Source organism: Etheostoma spectabile, chromosome 22 (genome assembly GCF_008692095.1).
Source record: "Etheostoma spectabile isolate EspeVRDwgs_2016 chromosome 22, UIUC_Espe_1.0, whole genome shotgun sequence".
Taxonomy (NCBI): Eukaryota; Metazoa; Chordata; class Actinopteri; order Perciformes; family Percidae; genus Etheostoma; species Etheostoma spectabile.
The window spans coordinates 22725083-22748697 of record NC_045754.1 but is presented as its reverse complement, the minus strand read 5'-3'; the positions used below and the strand labels follow the sequence as shown (position 1 = coordinate 22748697).

The 23615-nt window shown below is 45.3% G+C and overlaps 1 protein-coding gene across 1 annotated transcript in view; it reads left to right on the top strand.

Moving 5' to 3' along the window:
* reck (reversion-inducing-cysteine-rich protein with kazal motifs) overlaps positions 1-23586 on the top strand; it is a 38640-nt gene extending 15054 nt beyond the window's left edge. The window contains exons 4-21 of the mRNA XM_032503953.1: positions 2984-3020; positions 4936-5021; positions 5116-5163; positions 5443-5476; positions 6259-6456; positions 7682-7946; positions 8131-8304; positions 9914-10126; positions 11312-11448; positions 12488-12631; positions 12761-12949; positions 13817-13939; positions 14517-14688; positions 15327-15516; positions 15981-16191; positions 16299-16372; positions 17128-17283; positions 21880-23586. Coding sequence (XP_032359844.1) covers positions 2984-3020; positions 4936-5021; positions 5116-5163; positions 5443-5476; positions 6259-6456; positions 7682-7946; positions 8131-8304; positions 9914-10126; positions 11312-11448; positions 12488-12631; positions 12761-12949; positions 13817-13939; positions 14517-14688; positions 15327-15516; positions 15981-16191; positions 16299-16372; positions 17128-17283; positions 21880-22113 — 2685 coding nt within the window. The 3' untranslated portion in view covers positions 22114-23586. The remainder of the gene's footprint in view (positions 1-2983; positions 3021-4935; positions 5022-5115; positions 5164-5442; positions 5477-6258; positions 6457-7681; positions 7947-8130; positions 8305-9913; positions 10127-11311; positions 11449-12487; positions 12632-12760; positions 12950-13816; positions 13940-14516; positions 14689-15326; positions 15517-15980; positions 16192-16298; positions 16373-17127; positions 17284-21879) is intronic.
* The last annotated feature ends 29 nt before the right edge of the window (positions 23587-23615 follow it).

Here is a 23615-nt window from a genome sequence, read left to right as displayed (position 1 = left end):
ACACACACACACACACACACACACACAGTTAAATGAACATGTGTCCTGTTCTTCCGCTGAGCTGATGCAGAAACACTGTAGACTGTTGATTGGATTTGCAGTAGATGCACCATGCTGATGTGTGTGTGTGTGTGTGTGGTCTGACAAAATTGGGAACAAAATGCTATTCCTGAACATCTAACTGATTGCATTTAGCTTCAGGTTTAGTTTCAGGATTTGGTTTTAGTGCTGTCACAATGTTGGTTTTGTTCCCCTACTTTGGGCCAGGTTTACACACAGATTATAACAGGAACTTGATGGACGTGAAAGTTCATTTTTGTCCCTAAAACGTCATTTGACAAAACAAATGTCATGGAGACAGTTGAGTTTCCAGCTGAGTGCGGGCGGACACCGTGTTCAGGCACATCAGTAGCGAGGATCTCCTGCACACAGCCCAACTCGGTCCCGTCTGCCCGCCAACCAAAACCTTCCCAAGTGGACATGCTCCAGCAGGAAGTGATCCCCAGAACGTTACTGCGGTGTTTGCGTTTTCTATACACTGCTAAATGTAGCTACATGCTAACGCTAGGGAAAGCTGTGGCTGTGGTCTCTGTTTGACCAGTAAACAGAGTCCGAGTTAGGGAGAGACAAGTGTAATAGGTAAATCACGATAAAAATGTTTTCATTTAAAATATCATGATCATCACAGTGGATGACCACGGTGTGGAAACCCCTGTGTTTAATCCTCCCAGCTTCATCCCAGCCTCCTGAAGTTGGTGCCAGCTGTTTCTCAGGACATTTATCAGGAGGACTGAGTCTGAAGCATGGCCATATTCTGGTTATTATAAGAATGCCAAAGGACAGCTGATTGAAGATAGTTATCTGTCCGCAGAACATGCAGGAAATTTTTTTCCTGCTAAAGGCAGTGAACACACTTTTAAAAATACCGCTATAATACCAAAAAACATGATCATTTTGGTCACTGTAACCGTGAGGTCCAAATTAGAGGCTGACATTTTTTCGGGAATCCCACGGGTCACGGGATTTCCGTGGGATTCCTGCAGGATGGGAGTCATATTTACTATTAATCACGGGATTTGGACGGTACGGGGTAAATGGTTAACGGGAGCAGACGGGAGCGGGAATCAACCAATAGCAAAGACGACAAAAAAATCTAAATGCACCTAAATGCAAAAAAAACTAAAAGCACCATTTTGTAGTTTCCTTTTAATACGCCTGCAATGTAATGCAATTAAAAAATAACTACACGACCCGGCCGTCCCAGAAGCCATCGGTGCTTTTTGTCACGGCCTACCGCCGTAGTTCAAAGAGCAGCGATGGAGGGAGCTAACAGCCGCGGAGACGTCCATGTGGCAAAAAATGATTTACAGCGCAAAGTCAGAAGTAATGACATGTCTATTAAGTTCACAGAACTGGTCGGAAAGTCTGAAATATGAATTAAGTTTATGAGAGTAGAATGTGACGGTGAGAGCACGATGTACGGTGCCTGTAAGACACGCTTAGTCTCAGTCACGTACGCTAGTGATTCAGGGACCAGCGGTCTGAAGAGGAACACTGGCCAGGCCCAGGAGGGAAGGATCAGCCGAGCATCGCTTCGTTCATCAAGAGAAAACTGCCGTCAGGGAGCGGTACAGGAGCGTGAGTCAGTTTAAACAGGAGCGGGATGGGATGGGATTAGTTTTTAAACTTTGGTCTGGGAGTGGGACGGGACAAGATTTCTTTCTATGGGAGTGGGACGGGACAGGAGTGAAAATCCACTCCCGTGTCATCCTCTAGTCCAAAGGGATTTCTGCATTGACTCATCTAAACTGCAACATTATTCTTCCTGTCATGTTCTTTCCTCATTGGCCCCTGCTTGATCGCAAATCATGATTATGCTTCATGTAAAGAGAAATGATGCTGACGCGGCTGATAGGAACCTTTGTTCCCCAGCCAAGACACACGGTGGGAGTGTTAACAGTTACTCAAAAACAAATGACTTTTCTGTAAAAACATAAGAGACCATGTGTCTCTGTCCCTCAGGAGACAGACGAGCTTGTTTGTGATGATTAATGCTACAACATTTCACCAATGTAAAGTTTGTTCTTTAGAGAAACCATCTTTTTACATTCAGCCCAAGAGGTGAACTAGCATCTCTCCAGCTACCACTTCACACTCTGTACTGTGGTCTGAATGGGGACTTGAACCAGCAACCCTCCGGTTCCCAACTCTCTACAGACTAAGCTACTGCCAACCCCATTGTTCAGTAAATGTTTTCCAAAGAAACCCCTAACCTGAAAGTATGTACTAGACAGTGACACAGTAGTGGATTTCCAGTCCTGTCCTAGCCCAATCCTGGAAGAAGGACTCCCGTCTCATCCCATTCCCGTGTTGAGTTTTTTAGGGTGGGTAGAATTGCATATTTATTAATAAAAACTCCTGAATGAAAGTGAAGACAGTGGAGAGGCCTTTATGACATCTGTTGCTCCATAGAAAAGTAAAAGGTCAATTTGTTTCTACATGTTTGAGACATTATGGTCTTAGTTTATTTCCCTTCTATGTGCCTTGGTTGGAACTTCCAATGAGACTTTTTCTCAGAGGGTGGCTGCTACTCCGTCCCACCTCAGCTGCAAACTGGTCCCAGTTCTCCAAAGTCTGTTTAGGGAACTCTGAGTGAAGCCCGGTCCATTTGTGCCTTGGGTGTCATTTGTCATCATAGCACACCATCTGATCAGATGCAAACCTTATTTGAACCAACCACTTTTCCATGATAGCAACCATAAACATGAGTTAGTCTGAAAATGGCTTTTATCAAATCTTGGCATAGTTACCTTAAAGCTAAAGAAATATTAAGCTACATGGCACGAAAATGTAAAATGTTTCCTTTCTTAGTGTAACATGCTAAGTTATCAGCTACTGTTCTTACTGTTTAACTGTACAATCTATTAGTGAGGACACATTTTACTAAACTGACATGAAACTTTTCTTCTCCTTTGTCTTCTAGAATGAACTTTGGATGTGCATCAACTCTACACTTCCAGGTAATACTGAACCCTGTATGTGGAGCATTTTATCGTTTCTCACTTTGGCATGTCCAGGTTTTAGTATCATTATTTGTACACGATCAATGCGTCTAATGTGTCCTGTGAAAGGTGTTGCTTGTACGGATGAACCCACCGACTGCAATTCCCCTCAGCTCTGTTTTGATCTGCTATTTTCAGATAAAGCCACTGTGCAGCAGACAGACCCGATCAGAGACCAGCTGGTGAACATAGTGGAGCATTTAGCAGCTAAAGACACAGAGGTTTCCCTCAGGAGTTGGTGGAGACCTAAAACAGAGCTAAAAGAGAGAGCCTATTGAGTTTATGTTAAGGTTGATGTTGCTGCATGTCTGTTGGATGTGTCAGTACTATTTTCTGACATGTTAGCCATATCAGCTTTATAAGACTCTCCTGACTGAGTGCTCATGGATCTGTTTTCTTATAAGTCACAAGGAGACGCCTTGCCTGTAGAAAAGACATGAAACATAGCATGTGAGCAGAGCTGTATCTACTGTGTGTATCTGGTTGCATGAGAAGAACCGGCAGCAGTGAAGCTGTAACAGCTGGGAGGAGAGCTGGCACTGACCACAGCACAGAACAGGCGACGGATCAAAGGCCTAAGTCCTGCTGCCTGTGCTTGGAACAAATCTACCTGTCAGAAGCCTAATAGCCTCCAGATGGAAGCTTTTGTTATTCTTACCTTTTCAGCCTCCGAACACTGGCATCCACATAGCCTCAGGACCCTCCCTCAATCATGGATTCTCTGATCTTCACTGCGTTCCAGCTGCTTTTAGCGATTTAAAATCCTTCACGCTCCAACTTCAATCAATTATCTTTATTTTCCAGAATATCTTCCTCAACTCCTGCAACTGGCTGTGGGACTTGTTGGAAGTCAACATTAACACAATGAATAGTGATAGGGGTGTGACAGTGCACAAAATCCACTGCTCGGTGTCTGTCAGTACAACAAAAGAGAGATGGAAGATAATATTTGGACAAGCGCTCTGGATGTTATCAGCTGATGTTATCAGCTGATATGAGGCTGCAGGCCCTACTCTGCCTCTTAGTTGGCTCACAAGGCCATTATCAGCTATCGGTAAGCCGGATCACCCATCTGGGTCAATAACCGACACTCAGAGCAACTGCTGGACTGCGGCGCTGTAAGATGGCGAGGCAGGTCGGGTGGTTGGGTCAAACACTCTGGGACTTTCACCTAGGAGACCGGCGTTTGTGTCCTGTGAAACCAAATGTCAACCTTAAAGTTATGTAGGCTTCATAAGGTAACTTTCATGCAATGAGGCCAGCGGTGGTGAAGACTACTCCCATTATCCCACGCTACGTCATACAGTCACCAAACTGCAGCTTTCATTATTGTTTTGGTCGAGAGAAGATAACATATTGGACAATTTAGTTGCAGTTTAGTAAATGTTAGCTAATAGTAGTACTAGTGTAAATGTTCTTATGTTACATCAAACCGTCGCTGTGGTGCTTACTTTCCGTCGCCATCTATCTGGATTAGTTTTGGGCTTTGGAAATGACGAGTAAACAGCTCATCTTGGAGCAGGGAAAGAAAGATGGCTGAGGTTGTCCGAGTGCACGTTTAGCTGTGATTGGTCAGTAACTTAAAGGGGGGGGGGAGCTGAAGATCAATCAGTGGCAGCAGAAGCAGGAACAACTCTAATCACCACAGATACTGTCTGAATAAAAATCTGCCAAGTCATATTTAAATACCCTGGTAACAGACAGATAAAAAAGAAAGGACCATGTAAAGAAGAAAAAAAGAAGTTTCACCATGTACAATACACACTATATCTAGCTTTTATTGAAGGCCAGTATTGTGTGATAAATCAACCAGCCTTCACAAACTGTTTACCAGCACATGATTAATGGTGTGTGCTGTTTGGTTTGTGTCCAGGAGTATCCAGGAAGTCCGATGGCTGGGTGGGGCTGGGCTGCTGTGAGCTGGCCATCTCCGCTGAGTGTCGCAGGGAATGCAGACAGGTGGGATGACAGGAGGACCTTTCCTTTGGCTCAGACCTTCAGGTCCTAATGTTGTCTCTTCTGGTTTCATGATTTCCTTTCCTCTCCCTTAAAGGCCTCATCTAAGAATGACATATCAAAAGTCTGCAAAAAAGTCACAGAGGTAAGTCCAATCACATGACTTCAGCTGCAGTTGCAAGTTGTTTAAGTAAAACCAAAATGAACAGCATTATTTAAAAGAAAACCCAATGCGTACCTGTACAAAATGACATACTGTAAATACATAAATAAATAGAAGAAGACAAGAACATATTCATCTACCTATAGAACATTGATTCCAAAGCTGAGATTAATGCACCATGGTCCTAACATTGTCCCTCTGGGGGACAGGGCTCTACCAGCTTCTAACAACTTCACCACCGCTTCTCTCCTTTCCTTCTAGAACCCCCTCTACGGCTGCATCACCAAAAATGAAAGTAAGTTGTTCCTCCCACAGACAGACACAGAGACACACACACACACACACACACACAAACACACAAACACACACACACACACACACACAAACACACAAACACACAGGATAAACAGTGAAGACACCAACAACTGCAAACACTAATCTCATATCTGCTTAAAGCCATTAAAAATACATAAACACACCACTATCTTCTTAGACCAATAGATGGGCTTGTTTCTTTCTCTTTCTGTGAATACACAACGTGCACACACACAGATAGAACACACAGACACACACACACACACAGCAGAGTAGAGTAGGCAGGATGTGAGCTCAGTAACTTCCTGATGAGCAGTCTCATGTATGGATAGTGTCAGCTTCAGACAGATCGATCCCACCTGAGGAGTGTTTGTATCTGCCACTGAGTATGTGTCCAGCCATTGTACTCAGGACCAAACAGCCAATCAATGGTCAATCAGATGTATTTTGATCGTAAGACATATGTATCAACAAACAAAAACATATATAGTGTGTGCAGTGAACAGCTGATCAATGAAATGCTTGTGTATTTAGTAGTGTCTGCTTGGTGGCAGCAACAGTACTTACAGCAAGCAGCACTGCACTCCATCCCACTGCACGTGTCAACGCTTTGGCTTCAGGTCGTTGACCACAGACACTAATGTCTCATGGTTCTCTTAAAGGAACAGTTTGACATTTAGGGTAATATTAATATTCATCCATGAGAGTCTCAAGCTTTTCATCTTACTCTTGTCACATCTGTGTGTGTGTGTGCTCCTGCAGTGGGCTCCACCTGCTGCAGCTATGCAGGGCGTCACACCACCTGCAGGGAGTACTGCCAGGCCATCTTCAGGACCGACTCGACCCCCACCGTGTCCCAGATCAACGCTGTCAAAGAGTACTGTCAGAGTCACAGCGCTCAGCTGCTCAGCTGCGTCAACAACTTCACCAAGTCCTACCCCATACGCAGCCCCATTGACAGTAAGGCTCTCTGTTGGTCTAACACACGCCTCATACATACATGCACAGTATTGCTGCCTTTCTTCCAGTACTATGGAGAGGACTGTTGTTTGTGCTGCTCAAAGCATTAACCACTCAGCTAAAAAAGGCACCACATAGTGCATCAGACTTAGACTTAGACTTAGCTTTATTAATCCCTTTGGGATGACTCCCGCAAGGAAATTAAAGTTACCAGCATCCGTTACAGCATGAAGGAGAAAAAAGAAGAATACAACACAAAAACACAAAACCCAATGATATGAATAATGCACAGGACAACACACAGTACATGTGGTCACATGAAGGGATGTTTTGAGGTGACTGGAGCCGGGGCTGGAAAGAACACAAGAAGGTACCCGAGGCAGTCTGTTCGGAGGGGGGGGTAGATAGGGATAGGGACTGTGTGTGTGGTGTTGTGGTGTGTGTGTGTGTGTGTGTGTTTGTGTGTGTTGTGTGTGTGTGTGTGTGTGTGTGTGTGTGTGTGTGTGTGTGTGTTGAGGTGTGAAGCGGCAGACTGTCTGTGTTGTTGTTACAGAGAGTTCAGTTCAGTTGGGCCTTGTCCTGGAGGAGAGATAAAGACGCAGGAGGAGATAGTGAGGCCAGCTGCAGGTTGTTTTCCCGCTCGGGTGAATCGGTTTAAATCCAATTTAGGTTGATTCGGTGGCATTGTCCGAATCAATGTCCTTCCATCTCTCTCATCCTCAGCGTCATCCGTGCGTCCAATTCATGTATTGATTTTGACAGTTCTTCTCTCTTCATTGCCAGTCCGGTGGTTGCACGAAGCAGGTCCACCGACTGAGTCCCAATGGAGTATTTATGGGAAGTCATATTTGTTTGCCTGTGGTGTGGAGCATCCATTCAGACATCCTACACATCCTTTTTCATACCATATTGTGTCATTCCATCTGTGATCAACCCTGTGGACCCATCCACCTCACAGAAACAGCAGCTGGGAGCCTGCTACTGAAAACCCTGCTTAGCTGTTCCCATGGAACTAATGTATGCTAACTTTCTGAACTGGGTCACAAGTACCTGACACAAAAAGTTATTTCCCTTCACGCCTCAGACAATGTAAGTCTGTCCTTCATTCAGTGACCAGGAGCAGACCTGGAGAGACTGTTTTCAGTGGCTGACAATGGTCAACTCTTCTATGTCTTGTTTGGTGGGGGGAGCCTTACATATCTGATGGAGTACACTTTGCTCACAGGTCTGTACTGCTGTGACCGGGCAGAGGCGACCCACTGCCAGGAGGCGTGCCGGCGAATCCTTCGCACCATGAGCACCGAACATGAGATCATGGAGGGTTTGATCGATGAGTGTGGCTCCCAGCCTCTCCCTCAGGAACCCATGTGGCAGTGCTTCCTGGGCAGCGCCCACCCTCCCTCCCCACCTAAAGAGGAAACCCCCCACCCCGCCAAGATGGACTGTGCCAAGCTTCACTGCTGCTCCAAAGCAAACACATCACTCTGCAGGTACACACACTGCTCTAACACTAACCCAACACATCACTCTGCAGGTACACACACTGCTCTAACACTAACCCAACACATCACTCTGCAGGTACACACACTGCTCTAACACTAACCCAACACATCACTCTGCAGGTACAGACACACTAACCCCAGACTGTGACCAGCCTGTGCTCTGCTCTCACAGGGACATGTGTCAGGAGATCAGCACTAACTGGGGCAGCCAGACTTGGCAGGACTTTGACCAGCTCTGTGAGTACAACCCCGTGGAGACGGAGCTCATCAACTGCCTGGCTGACGTCAGAGAGCCGTGCCAGCTGGGCTGCAAGGACCTGGCCTACTGCACCAACTTCAACAACAGGTCAGAACCCCCCCCCACATCTCCATCAATTTTTGTTGTACAAAATGTTGTAGACACAATGTTGTAGGTTCTTCAATTTCCAATAACATTGTTTCTGTGCACAGTTTCTTTCATGTTCTGTAAATCTCTGTAAATAGTTTGGGAATTCCCTGCCCTCCGCATCTGCTGGCAATTTCTTTACCCTCTCTGAGAAAGGCGTTCATTTTGCCGTCACGCGTACGAGGTTCCCTCTATCAGACTCTAGTTGGCCAGTAAGCAGGATTGGTGAAATAAAGCGTGTGATCAGTCTCTGATCCATCCTGCTCAGACTGTCCGTTGCAGGGCAGTGGGCCCCTCCCGCATCCCTCTCTCTGTCAGCTGACTGCAGCTGGATCTCTGTCCTCTGACTGTTTGTGGCAGAGACTACGTGTTGTGTCAGGCTTTCCTACAGGCTAATGGCCGTTCGCATAGAGCTGGCCTGTTAGGTGACGGAAACGTTGGCTGCGCTGTTTCTTACCTTGCTCTACGTTAACTTTACTAGTTCCTGCTTCACCGTCACCACCTTTTTTTTAAACATTTGTTTAGAAAATCTCTAAGGCCTTTGTTTTCTTCTTCTCTTCTTCTCTTTTACTTCCTTTTCTGAGCGCCGAACTTGTGCTGACCGGATATTTGGAGTGTACTGAACTTTAAATTAAATGACAACATCAAATATTGATCAGCAGCCAAACCATTTTTGTGTTAGGGGTGGGGGGGGGTCCTTGACCACTATTTCAAGGACAGTTAGGAAGAAAACTTAAATATTTCATCTTTTTTCAACAAATAGGCCTGGGACAACAGACCTGTTCTCTCTCTCTCTCTCTCTCTCTCTCTCTGTCTACCAGCAGGGGGTCCTCTGACACGTAGTCCGTCTCATGTTGGTCCAGACGTGTATGAAATCTCTCTATTGACAGAACAATGGTCGATAACCATAATGCACCGCTATAAGGCTGCCATGCATGCTACAAAACTCTCTGTGCGCTGGTGTGCTTTTTATCCCTCCCTCAGACAGCCTGAGTCCGAGCTGCTAGAGCTGTATGGGTGTATACGAGTCACGGTTCCATGTGAGGATTCAAACAGTCTGCTGTGATCTTTGTTTGAAAAGAAGGTGAAGAGCCTGATGATATGAGCTGCTGGGACTGCTGAGAGTCAGCGAACGCCACATTCACTTTTGGGTTTGAGAGTAAAAAATCACTGTTGACCATGCTAGGCTTAAATAAAGTAAAGAATGCAGACACACACACACACACACACACACACACACACACACGGCTGCTGCAAGATAAACAAAGCATCCACCCATGAGGAGTAAATGATGAACCACACCCAAACTGCTGCCTGGAACCTTCTCCTTTTAAACCACCAATTAGCTGACTCACATGAGACCAAACCCACCAATCGGACATCAAAGACACTTCCTGGTGCAGTGGGAGAGGAAAACAGCCCCGACATTATCCAGAGGGACGCCCTCTGAGTGTTACAAAGATACAATCCCCAGCTTGCATTATTAAATAGTTTTCTGTAGTTTCAGCTTTCTAGCTATGATTTTACTCTGCATTCTTGTCCAATCCCGGCTGTCTGTCTCTGTCCACAGGCCCACAGAGCTGTTCCGCAGCTGTAACGTCCAGTCAGACCAGGGCGCCATGAACGACATCAAGCTGTGGTCCAATGGGACGATCAAGATGCCGTTCATGAACATCCCTGTGTTGGACATCAGGAAGTGTCTGCCAGACATGTGGAAGGCCGTGGCCTGCTCCCTGCAGATCAAACCCTGCCACAGCAAGTCCAGAGGGAGCGTCATATGCAAGTAGGTCCACTACTACCCTGCAGGGGACCAGTTCCTACTCCTCAGGGACGGGCAACAGGGTGGACATGAGCAGGAGGACAGCTGTGCAGGGAAACTTAAGTTGACCTAAAACCACCAGTGTTGGGCAAGTTCATTTGAAAAAGTAATTAGTTACAGTTACTAGTTACTTCTTCCAAAAAGTAACTAAATTAGATACAATACAATACATTAGCATAAACAATGTCCACAGATCTGAAATCTTTTAATGTTGCTGTGGGACAAAGTGAGACTAGCCTCCAATCAGATGCCATGTACGTAGATGCACTATTATGTCTAATGGATCCATACTAATAACAACATAGATGTTTTGGAACTTTTGATATTTATTGTCCCTCAACAGGCCACAACTGGGAAAAATTAAATAATGCTTGTTAAGCACTATAGCAAAAATAAATAAGAAATACTGTATATACACTCTTTGTAGTGCAAATAACGTAAGTGGCCTGATGGTTATATTTGAGTGTGTGTGTGTGTGTGTGTGTGTGAGAGTGTGTGTGTGTGTGTGTGTTGTGTGCCAGCGATTGGCTTCGGAGCGAGTAGCCACTCTAGAATCCTAGTGCCAGTTTTCTGACCACGCTGGAAATCTTTAGCAGAAAAAATTACCCCCCCCCCTTAATTTCATAACACCATACCTGTCTCTCGTTGATGGACTCCTTGTGTTGTTGGTTGTGTGTCCGACCGCGTGCTTATGAACACCTGCCCAACTCTACCTCTGATTGGCTTACCATGAAATCATACCCAACCTCAGCCAATCGTCAGCTATTCTAGTATGCGCTTGTCTCGTGCACGGCCCACTCACCGAGGAAGAACAGTAAAAAAAGTCTTTGGCAGTAACGGTAACGGCGTTATTAAGCTGGGAAGAGGAATCAATGAGATTACTGGTTACTGAAAAAATAACGCCGTTAGTAACGTCGTTATTTATAACGCCGTTATTCCCATCACTGAAAACTAATCTGCGTATATTCTCATTAATAGATTCCTACATATCTTACCAGTTCTGACCGTTGCATTAGTCACGCTTTGTCAGACCTTCCTCCACATCCAGCTGCAGAGCACCCGGTCCAGCACACAGCCCTCTTCCTCTTCACGAAGCGGTTGCTTCTAACAGATTTGTTTCTGTTTTAGTCATCTCTTGTGTGTCCTCAGGTCAGATTGTGTGGACATCCTGACCCAGTGTGGGGATAAGAAGCGTTTCCATGAAGGACAGACTGCAGAGAGGATCTGTGAGCTGCTGTCGCCCATTGACGACCCTGAACGCTGCATCCCCCTCCACAGATACCTCAGTGAGTTAGCAGGCAAAGATCTTTAGTGCAGATTTAGACCAACAAGGTATAGTGTTGTTACTGCAGGAGAAACGTTTGAATCCCACAGAAGTCCACAGGAGATTTGATAACCACACTGCTTTAAGGCCTTCAAAAGCAATTGAAGAGATCCAGAACACCACTGCGGCTGACAGTAGGCTCGTTGGAGATGAGCCCGGTCTGCGCAGAATGGATCATTGGTGGCCGGCGCCCATTGCATGCTGGGTAGATTTGTGTCCAACTTGCTCTGACGTCATGCACACGTGGGCAACAATAATCTCACGAGATCACGGCGGCTGCAGTTCTGAGACCAGGCGGCGCAGTTGCTTTTCACTGACTGCAAGACCCAGGCAGACCCAGAGCATGCTGGGAAACACCGGCCTCCCAGCTGATTTAACAGCTGATTGGTTCACAATCGACTCAACGTGATGACGTTTTATATAAACTTTTCATTGTTTTTGAATCGGAGGGATTTTAACTGCTATTTGTCTGATTTAAAGACATATTCTGATATTCTGTCCAGAACACATGTTGTGGCTGATAGTGACGTTTAGAAGTCAGAGAGACTAAATCTGATCAGATCACGGATCATCTCCAGTCTGTTAATTAAAATCAGCAACAGATTGCATGTAGAGCATTTTAACAGCTACTCTGTCATAATTAAAACTAGGGACTGTGTACAAGCTGATATGTGGGTCTGATAACATTTTATTAAATTGGAATCAAATATATATATATATATATAGTATATTATTACATTTTCAATTACATTATATGTAATTTGCTGACGTTTTAAAATTCAACCATGAAGGTACAACACATAAAAAAGCTGTACATTAGCTTCAGATAAGCCTTACCCTAAGCCACTACAGTGCCTGGTTGGGCTTTTATTTTGAAACCCAGTTACTGTAAAACAGTGAGTGTACCTGTTTCCATTGTCCCCAACATTAAATAGTCTCTTATCTGATCTGACAGTCTTGTTTACCTTCTCATATCGGCCCATCCCCTTCTCCCCTTCCAGCCCCCAGTTCCTTAGACCACAGCATCGTGGAGGAGGTCATCCATCCATGCAACCCCAACCCCTGTCCCAGCAACCACTTATGCCAGGTGAACCGGAAGGGCTGCCTAGATGAGCTCAGCTGTCAACCACACCTGTGTGTGCCAGGTACGAGTCGCTGCTACACCGCTGCACTGTGTCTGCAGCATTGCACCAATGCTCACTATGAGTGTGTGTGTGTGTGTGTGTGTGTGTGTGTGTATGCGTGTGTGTGTGCGTGTGCGTGCGTGTCTTTAGGCTGCAAACTGGGCGAGGCCTCCGAGTTTCTGGTGCAGCAGGACGCTCGTATCCAGGTGCCAACGCGCAGCGGTCCTTCTGGGTGTCACGAGGTGTGCAGCTGTGGTCCCAGTGGGCGTCTGGAGAACTGTCTGCAGATGCCCTGTGTGGACACCAACAAGCCCTGCATCGTAGGAGGACAGAGGAAGAGTAAGACGTCCTTCATGTTTGTTTGCATGTCCAATGAGTTTCCACTGGTCCCTAAGGGCCATGACCCACCAACCCGATTATCAGCCATTGGACAGTTTGGCGAGGTCAGCGCTCAAGTCTGTTCGGTGTGTTCAGTGCCGTCTTCCAGCAGATTAGCGCCGCCTGCTGTTATGGATACGTATTACATCTTGTCGCTTTGGTATGTTCTGAGGAGACTGATCCGTTCAACCTTAAAAGACCACAGAGGTCTTAGGCTACAACTACACCTCTACGTTTTCATTTAGAAGCAGTGTTTAGAGAAAAAAACAATCTCCGTCCACACAAGAGCTTTAGCTCCAGTAGCAGAACTAATGTTAGCCTACCTAACAGATAAGACTGACGTTTGCCTCGTTTTCCAAAGGTCTCTGTTTGTCTCCGTCCAGACTGGCTCGGAGACCGTGGCACATTTGTTTCTAAACCAAACCTAGCTGCGTGGATGTAGCCCCAGATACAGCAGAAGTCTATCTATGCGGTACAGGTTTATTAACACTGAGCAGCACACAGGGGTGAGATGAGAGTTCATCCAGGCAAACCTCAGGCTCATGCTGTGATTTGATATATAATATACTGTATATTAAAAGGACAAACTTTGGCTGACATTAGTTGTCCATCATATCTTTACCAATCATGATTTGCTCTTGGAAGTAGATGTGAGTGATATTTGCACTGAGAGTAGAAATGGCATGGCCTCACCGTGAGACCCGACTCCCTGAGGTTTCCCTGACGTATCCTTCATGCTTTCATAGAATCAAGAGTCCTGCTGCTGAGTAGAGCTCAGCTTTCTTACAGAAGCATGCTGCTGACATGTGGACATGTTGTTGTCTCCAGGCCACGGGACATCTTTCAGGATGGACTGCCACACCTGTTCCTGCTTCGGTGGGGACGCCATCTGCTCCACTAGGGCATGCCTCAGCTACGACAGCTCTGACCAGGACCGCAGACACTTTACCGGTGTGTGTGTGTGTGTGTGTGTGTGTGTGTGTGTGTGTGTGTCCGGACCATTTTCCTTTAAAGTTCTCATATTATGCTCATTTTCATGTTCATAATTGTATTTAGAGGTTATATCAGAATTATTTAATTTTCAAAAAACACTATATTTTTGTTGTACTGCACATTGCTGCAGCTCCTCTTTTCCCTGACAGTACCTAGGTAAAGACTACTAGCCAGTCAGAAGCAGAGTATGAGGGCCCTGACAGTACCTAGGTAAGGACTACTAGCCAGTCAGAAGCAGAGTATGAGGGTGTGTCCTGCTAGCAGCTAGGCGAGCATTATAACGTGTGTCTCTGAAGTAAAGTCTGGACCACAACAGAGCTGTTTGGAGCAGTTGGTGAACAGTGTTTTATTGTTGGAGATGGTAAGTCACTTTGGGGGGGGGGGACTTTGGGCTTTTTCACTTTGTAAACCTATAACATGCACAAAAAATATATGTAACACAGAAAGTGAAGGAAAAAGCCAAAAAGCCTAATACAAGCACTTTAAAGCTAAAGCATATTGTAGCTCCAGCTGATCCCTGCTGTCCCCCTTTCAGGCCTTCCCTGTGGGTGTCCAGACCGCTTCGTCCCAGTGTGTGCCTCTAACGGGCGGACTTATCCCAGCGCCTGTGTGGCTCGCTGTATGGGCTTCAAGGACCACCAGTTTGTGTTCGGCCTGTGCCGCCTTAGTAACCCCTGCACTGGCAAACCCTGCCAGAGAAACCAGAGGTCGGCCTCTCTTCTTCCATCGCTCTTTCTTAGTTGGCGTTTCAGGTCCTCACCACTGTGGTTCCTCCATTTCATTCACACATCATCCTTATCATCCCTCCCCCCACTCTCCACCCATAACCTCTGACCTCCCAGCCATTGCAGGACTACAGATCAGAGGAAACATTTACAGCCGCAGAGAAAAAGCATTTCTAATGATAATTGTTAATTCTCTTTGAACAAGCCTGTGTTCCTTACTTTTCCTATTTCAAGAGTTTTAAGGTGTATTTGTAACCCACACAGGTGAATGATGTACAGTTAGTGAAATGTAATGTGGCTGTGCTAATACACTAAAGTGTTGAAAAGGATTAGAAGAGAAGGTAAACACATACAGCATGTCTGCATTTGTACACCTGTTATCTTTTGCGTTTCAGTGACAAAGTTCAAAAGAAAAGCAAAAGCAGTGTCCAAACACTACACACACACACACACACACACACAGAGACACACACACACACATACACACTGAGTGGAGCAGAGCAGGTTACTTCCTGAGTGTGAAATGTTAGTAGAGCGGGAGCTTCTCCTCTGTAAGGGCCGATATATAAGTGTGTCTATGTGTGTCTGTCTGTGTTTGTGTGTGTGTGTGTGTGTTCCAGGTGCATCTCAAAGTACCGTGTGTGTCTAAGCGACTGGTCGGACTGCCCACAGTATGAGTGTGTGGGCCGGCCCGCTGCCTGTGATAAGAGCAGCGTGGAGCCGGCCTGTGACACTGACGGCCTGCTCCACGCCAGTCTGTGCCAGCTGCAGCAGGCCGGGAAGAGCCTGGCCTACATGGGCCACTGCCAGGTAGGATCACACCTGGAGACACACTCACATCTCACCTAGCTGCTGACAGAGCATGTACCAACCTGGTGGTGCCACTGAGAGGAAGCTCTGAAAATGGGAAATGTCCCCGCTGTGGGATGAATAAAGTATAATCTAATCTAAAGAAGATGCTTCAGAAAGCTTCATCTGTACATCACTAGTGTTTGGGCAATAGACTGATTCCCCTGTTGTCCTGCTGCTGGCCTACATGATGGGATGTGCACACACTGTCTCTCATCTTTACAACTACAACCATAATGCTCTGAGATGTACAATAGTGTTCCAGCATTCTCATACAAGACATATTCAGATGTACTGATCCCATTCATGCTCCTCAGAAGACTGTAACCTCTCTAGGGTTAGTGCGAGTCAAGACAAACATGGACCAACCATATCACATATGTGTATGGAAATGTGCTGATGTGCTGGGTGTGCCCTGTCCTCAGGATGCCTGTCGGAAGCCTCGGCAGGTCTGTGGCCATAACGGTGAAACCTATAACACGGTGTGTGAGGCCTTCTCTGACCGCGTGGCCATGGACTACGAGGGCCCCTGCCACGCTGTGGGGGCCATGTCTGACGTGGCTCCCGACTCTGCATGCAGTGTGATTCCCTGTCCAACTCTGTCCACCCCGGGCTGCCAGCCTGTCACCCCCCCTGGTCAGTAAATGTTCCCACACATACTGGATGCCATGGTCACAGCATCAGTTTGTGGAGGATGTGTTGAAGTAACCCAGCGTGACCTCTGACCTCTGACCTCTGTCCAGGAGCTTGCTGTCCTATCTGTGCCAGCATGCTGCAGATCCTTTGGAACAAAGAGCAGATCAACACTTTCTCTAAGGTACACATGTAATTACAGATGCTGACCGCTGGGGGGAGGCCCCAATCTTCTGTCTGTCTGTCTGTGTGTGTGTGTGTGTGGGTGGGTGTGGGCGTGGGTGGGTGTGGGTGTGTGGTTTGGACAAGGAAGATACGATAAGACAAGGAAATTAATAAGAATATTTCTGGTGCTGATCTACTTTTATCTACCCACATATTCGTGGATGTACACCGTATTCATATTGTATAACGGTGGATGCGTGACCGTGTGTACTGCTGGCTCGTATGCAGATCAAGTCTTTCATGTTTTGTTGGTGGCTGCGTTCAGCCGTCCGTGTCTCTCTGCCTCTTTATTTCCATTGGCACTCCATTGGTCATGTGACCTTACGAGCGCTGACGGGGACTCAAACTGATTGACCATCTAATCACTGTGGACAGTCTGAGGAGTCCTTCTGTCTGTCCTTCATGTCCTTTATCAGGAGGAAACGCATTGAAGAGGCAAATGATCACACAGGAAATTAATACTCAAAATATTATGATTTCATTCTCAAAAAGTACAATATTGTGTTTGCTTTTTTTTATTGCGGACAAACCAAAAATATTTTATATATTTTGAGTATGAAAATGAATGATCGGATTTTAATATTACGGACTCTCTCAGTGTTGCCAGTGTGACTACCACAGTTCTGAGTTTCTTTAGAGTAACATACCATTGCTATTAAGAAAAGAATGAATCTTCAAGGCTGGATGCCTCTGTCCCCCCCCCCCCGGCTGCAGCTGAATAAGAACCAGCCTGTGACGGTCCATGACGTGCTGCAGGTCCTGCGGCTTCATGTCTCCGTACCACAGTGCGATGTCTTTGGATACCTGAGCATCGACCACCAGCTGGTGGTCCTCATTGCTCCAGTGGAGCAGCAGCCAACACCACTGCAGGTAACACACACACACACACACACACACACACACACACACACACACACACAAACTCATATATGAAAGTCATAACAATGCATTACTGATAAGTAGGTATTTCTAAAAGGAAAGGGATCAGTAATAGACGTACTGCTTATCAAGCACTGCCCTGCTAAATTACATTTGGTACACAGGTGGCTCCTGGGAAACACGTACTCACCAGCACCCCCATGTGGTTTGGAGTAGATTCAAAAACATCTTCATTGTCTTCAGCTCACCAAACACAAGAAACAAGACGCAGTTAGACCTTCATTAAAAAGCTGTGTTACACAACACGTTGGGTCAAAAGCCTTTGGGTTTGACAACTATTTTACTTTCCATTGACATAAAAAAAGTTAAAACTGTAATCACTTTGTTAATTAGTTGTCAAATCTGCCTACACTGAGGCCACTACGGCCATTTCAGAGAAGCTTAGCCCAGAATCCAGAAGTGTCCCGAGGTATTTCTACATGTTGGCCATCAAGGGAAGCTGGCTGTTTTCAGACCTTCTGTTGTGAATTATGAATTATTTAGTCTCGCGTTGATCTCTCTAAGCTGACTCTGCTGATTCATGTTTGAAGGACCTGAGTGTGGGTCAGAAAGACTGCGTCTTAATGTAGAAGGCCATGTCATCAGCATACTTATTCAATGTAAAGGGTATCTCATCATATCTGATCATGATGTGGCCTGTAAAGAGAGAGAATAAGAACCCACTCCCGTGACACAGACCCTCTGTGGGTGTCTCTGATCCAGAGGACTAACCTCATGTTGATCTTGAGATCATGGAGCCTTTACCGGAGGATGTGTCTTCATTGAGTTTAGAATAGAACCTTGGCATACCTTTAGCTGTTTGTGAACTGTAACAGAGACAGCACAGTGTCAAACTTATGTATTTATATATGAAGTGGAGGGGATCAGGCTCGGTGGCCACAGGGACGTTCAGGTGGCTGGCCACAACTTGTTCCATGGTTTTACTGCCCTGATTTTTATCCATGATTAAACTCCATTCAGTCTTTAAGAAGGCGGCTTTCAGACGGCCTGGGCCCCTAGTCCTGTTTGGCCGCAGTTCAAAAAGACTTGCAGTAACATCTTCCTCAGTGATTACTATTGATACCTCACATTCTGTCCTGCCATCCATAGTGTCACATCCACAGTAGAAAGAGTTCAGGTCATTAACAAAGGTTTGACTGTTACATACACCTCTATCACCCTTTTCACTGGAACTGCCCCTTTCTGTGTCTGTGTATACTACCAGTTGCACATTTGCACTGCATTTTTAAAATCAATTTTTCCATAATGGTTTTCCCCCTTAACTGTCTCCTTTTCTCACACACTTATTCTGTGTAAGCTGTGCAGAAGGCAACCTTCCTTTGATTGAGGGTTAGCCAGGCACGTGCACGTAGACCCCAGGGGGTGCTCAGGCACTTCACTTCTGTCCTCTGACTAGATACGTGTTATCCTAGGAACCAGAACAATGTTTCATTTGCTCTGGCAGATTTCATTCCAACACCCCATGAATGCAGCACAAACACCCAATTTCACAATGTTACCGAAACTGAAAACTAATTTGCATGTCCACTCCGGGATTTGTATCTGCGCCAAAATGTAATGGGTTCTTCCTTGGCCCATGCGTGTCCCGTCCACCAAGTTGAGGTCAGGATCAGGCCAGATGTCCTTCTGTAATCCTAATGACAGTAGTCATACAGGATCTCTCATCAGTCATCAGTTTGACAGGTTTGAAATGCCCTAACAGCATTGGATGGATGTGTGCAACCATGGATTCTGAAGTTTGGGCGGGATTGGCCCTTAGTTTCCACTTTGAATGGACATGTAGGTAAAGACTGGTGGTGTGTTTATTATAATGGGTGTACAAGATGTCTTCCAACCTCTTTTGTCTTGCACCATGAGAGGAGAAAACCTTTTCATAGACTGATGTGATCTCATTAAATACTTAGTTGGCTCTTTCATGCTCGTTTCCTGCTTTATTAAACCAATTTAAAAGAGACGATGGAGAAGGTGGGGCCAGTCATGCATTTATCTCTCTCGGTTTGTATTGAATGCCAATGTGACAACATTCAACACAGACTTGTTTGTATTGAGATTGAGAGATTAAGATGAATTCTCTGTCAGAAGAAAACATCACAGCAGTTCTTCCCATTAACAGAGCCTTGGCCTTCTGAGTGCACACACATCTCTTTGAGCTGAAGAATAATGAGAGTAGTTGTACAGTTTGAACAAGTCAGTTTCAAAGTTCTGCCTTTATATATCTTTAATTGTCACCAGGAGAGCTAATGTCAGGGTAATGTGCGTTGAGCATAGTAAGAAACACTGTGACTGGATATTTTCTAAAAAGGAAGTTATGTTGACCAGAGGCATACATTTACTGTAAAGAGCTTTTGAAATAACCTCAGAGATTAAGAAACAATGGACCCTTTGTTAAGTCCCTTTGGTGTTAGCTGCTGCTACTCCACCAAGCTGTCGGAGCTAGCATGACTTTGAGCAGCTCTCTCTCTATTTCACCATACATGTTTGCATCCCTGTCTAATAAATAATAAATATAGCAGCTTCGGATCAACCCAAATTAATTTCAGGCTTAAAACAAATGTACTAAACTCCGCCTGTTCTGAGCATGGATTTGGACACAGGTAGCAGGTTGGATGAACAGCTATAGAGACTGATGATGGTGTATTGCTCACTGTATTTACCTGAGGCAGTTATGAAGCACTCACTGTGTGATATCCAGAGCAGAAGGTTAGCCAAGTCCATTCCAGTGGTGATCTGTGTCTGGATATATGATCTGGATATTGACATCTGACCCACAGACCTTTGCCTCTACTCTTGGTGTATATTTTTTGATCACGGCTGTGTTTTTCCTGATCCAGATATGTATGCAGATACAGATTGCATGGTTATGAACATGGACATGCATCGCTGTTTGCTCATGAATAAAGGGGGATGGATGCTGTTCGTGCTTCGTGAAAACAAGACTCTGACCATATGTGATACATGATGTTTCTGCTACATTGCCCTAGTCCGTTTGGTAGTGAAGCTGAAAACCTTTTGGGAATAGACATGGCAAATGGAAGGGGGGGTGTTAGTGTTTCAGTGGCTGGGATTGCTTGTGCCACAGGTTGGTGAATGCTGCCTGAAGTTATTTAAATAGTTGTTACAATCTGTTTTCCAGGGGAATTTTAGTTTCTCAGGTAATTTGAAAAGAAAACATGGGTACCATCTCCTGCAGCAATCTTCTCCACCTTTATTTTTAACATGCAGTTCTTCTCTACCTTCACTGTTCAAGGCCATAGTGAACCCAGTTCAACATTTAATCATTTATACTTTTATACTTCAACATTCATGGTGCAAAGTCAGATAGGCTTGTAGCTGCAGCTGACCAAGAGAACATCCCATGGAAACCCTTACACATGCACTGCAAACCTTCTCTAGACTTTTCCCAGAGGAGCTGTTGGATCAGATGCTCTTGTAAAGTGTAATGTCTGATTGGCCCAGCTACTAGCTGTTGATGACTTTTCTGAAATGTTGATGAAAGTATGATGAAAATGTTGGCATGTAGACAGATGAGGCAGCCAAATAAAACCCCCAAAACAAACAAGGGTCATGGTAGTTACGGGAAGCTTCTTCTGGTGGCTTTTAGGTTTAGATGTTTCTAGGCAACAGCTTCTCCAACTTTTTGAGAAGTAAAGTCGTATTCATCCCCAGGTTAAGCGAGGGCAGTGCCAAAACAATTCCTTACTGTCATTAAAGCTTTTTACGCAAAAGCAGAACCAACAACCCTGAAACTGAATGATGACGGCCAGAGTAGCTTTTTACTGATTCACCAAAGTTATTCTAATTTAAATTCTGTCCACATCCAGCCAAGTGCCGTCCAAATGAGCAGGAGTTACAGCTGCTGACACAGTATCCCAGAATGCAGTTAGCACCAAGAAGCTGGGACGGCAGAGGATTAACTGTAAGCCAGGCTCATTGTTATTAGTATAGGTTATCATGTCAAGATATGTACTCAGGTAAGAAAGTATTTAGATTTAAATCTTAACAACAACGGGCGATTATGAGAACTGGCCCGTCACACATGTTGTGAAAAGTAGCAAAATATACAAATTAAAAACAAAACAAGAAAAAGAGTATTTCTTAGTACCATCTTTTGAAAAAAAGGTTGGCAAACTATTTCTGAAATAAGCTGGTTGAATCTGATATGTATATGTGTGGCTATGAAATATGTCCACAACAGTATTTTCTGGTTGTTTCTGTACGGATCTCTGTTCACACTAAAGTGCCAAACGGTTAGGAAACAGATCAGCTGGAAATCTGGAAAAGATCTGGAAAATGCACTGCACTGGTCCCTGCAGGTTTCCTTTCTCCAGGAGCAAATTTTGGCAAGAATTCCCTGAGAGTTTAGGGATTGTCATTCAACCTTGATCCAATGTAGACACATCAACGTCTACAACAGACATGCTTTCATATACAGGTTAATTACATATACAATACTATAATAAATCCAGAGGTCATTTTAAAACTAATTAGTGGGTAAGAGTGATCAGCGTGCTCTCTTGTATTTTCCAGATCGAAGCCTGCAGTAAGGAGGCCGAGAAGATTGATTCCCTGATCAACTACGCCAGCCCCACGCTGGTCTCCCACGTCCCCCTCTCTGCCTTCCTCAATTCTGAGATCCAGACCTCCTCCATCCACTCGTCCGGGGGCCCTGGGCCTTCCCCTCTGCCCCCAGGCCTTTGCTTCCTGCTGGGCCTCCTCATGGCTGCAGCCCCTGTCCTCATCTCCCTGCTTCTCCCTCACTAACTCTTGAGTCTTCCAAAGTACCCTCCCCCCCCACGTTCTTCCTGGGATGGTAGTAAGTCCTGAGGTGAGTGTGCGCTCATGGAGCAGGAAGAAGCATCAGCGGTGCCTTTTTCGACAATCATTCCTATTGGCTCACCTGCGTGTCAAACAATCATGGCGGTGGAAAAGCAATTATTCTTATTATGTTATATGAATTTATTTAGTATGAACAGTATTATTCAACACACTGGTTCTCCCTCAGTGACGTGGGAAGTGTGTGTGTGTGTGTGTGTGTGTGTGTGTGTGTGTGTGTGTGTGTGTGTGTGTGTGAGACTTCATACCAGCAGTGTTTATCTATCCACTAGTCCCAGCAGCAGCTCTCTGAAAGCTGTTAGGTGGGAATGTAAGTTTCATGGCTCACTCTGTCTCCTTCTGAGGCTTTGTGTGTGGGTTTATGTGTGTGTGTGTGTGTGTGTGTGTGTGTGTGTGTGTGTGTGTGTGGTGGGGGGGGAGGGACAGATGTGCTGCCAGACAGCAGCACATCTGTCTGACAAATTATCCACAATTCCCTCTGCCATACATAGACTTTTACATACACTCACAAAGATGGGTGTCAGTCAGGCAGACTCTCTGCTCAGTGTAACCCCCCCACCCCCCCCCGTGTGTCACATGGAGTGTGTGCATGATAAGACTGCAAAGTGTGCACACAGTGTGGAGTAGCACAGAGTGTGTATAGCACAGTGTGTGCAGCACGGTGTGTAGTGTGTAGCGCAGTGCAGGGTGTAACATGTGAAGTGTGTAAATGGACCTAGTGTTGAACCTCTAACCTCAGCAGTGTTAGTGCCATGCTCATGGGCTTTACCAGCTCAGATGAAACAAAGGGTTGGAACTACTGACCAAAGCAAGAAGTTGAAATATGAAGGGAGCCCAGGTTGTAGCAGCTCAGAAACCAGCTAACACTGCATGAAAACTATGAATATCACAACATGATGGATTAATCACAATGTCGATAAAGGGTTAATGGGGCAACGGTATCATTCTATGTATGACAGAAGACCGCAGCAGTGTTATTGTGCTCCGTGTAACTCAAGTCAGGAGCATTTTCCAAAACATGACTCATCACATCAGAACCATGTCAGGGTTTTAAATGACAATTACTTTCATTTTCCATTTGTCTGATTATTCATTTTAATGAATCAACTAATTCTTCTTCGAAGGACAATCAGCTCCTCACTACCCACAATTCACTTTGGGTAAACAAGATTTCCACAGTATGCCTTCCATATAATGTCTTATATGAAGAATTAATGAAAATGCAATAACTTTATATTTGTTAAGAAATGTCTATATTTGATGTGTATCTGATAATGATTGAGACAAGGATCTCCTATGTGCCATGGTTTTTTTTGTTTTTGTTTTTTACAGCAAATAGCTGTTATTTTTTATTGCATGATGACAATTATGAAGTGTTATTACTCGAATGTACTTGTGTGTGTGTGTGTGCGTGTGTGCGTGTGTGTGTG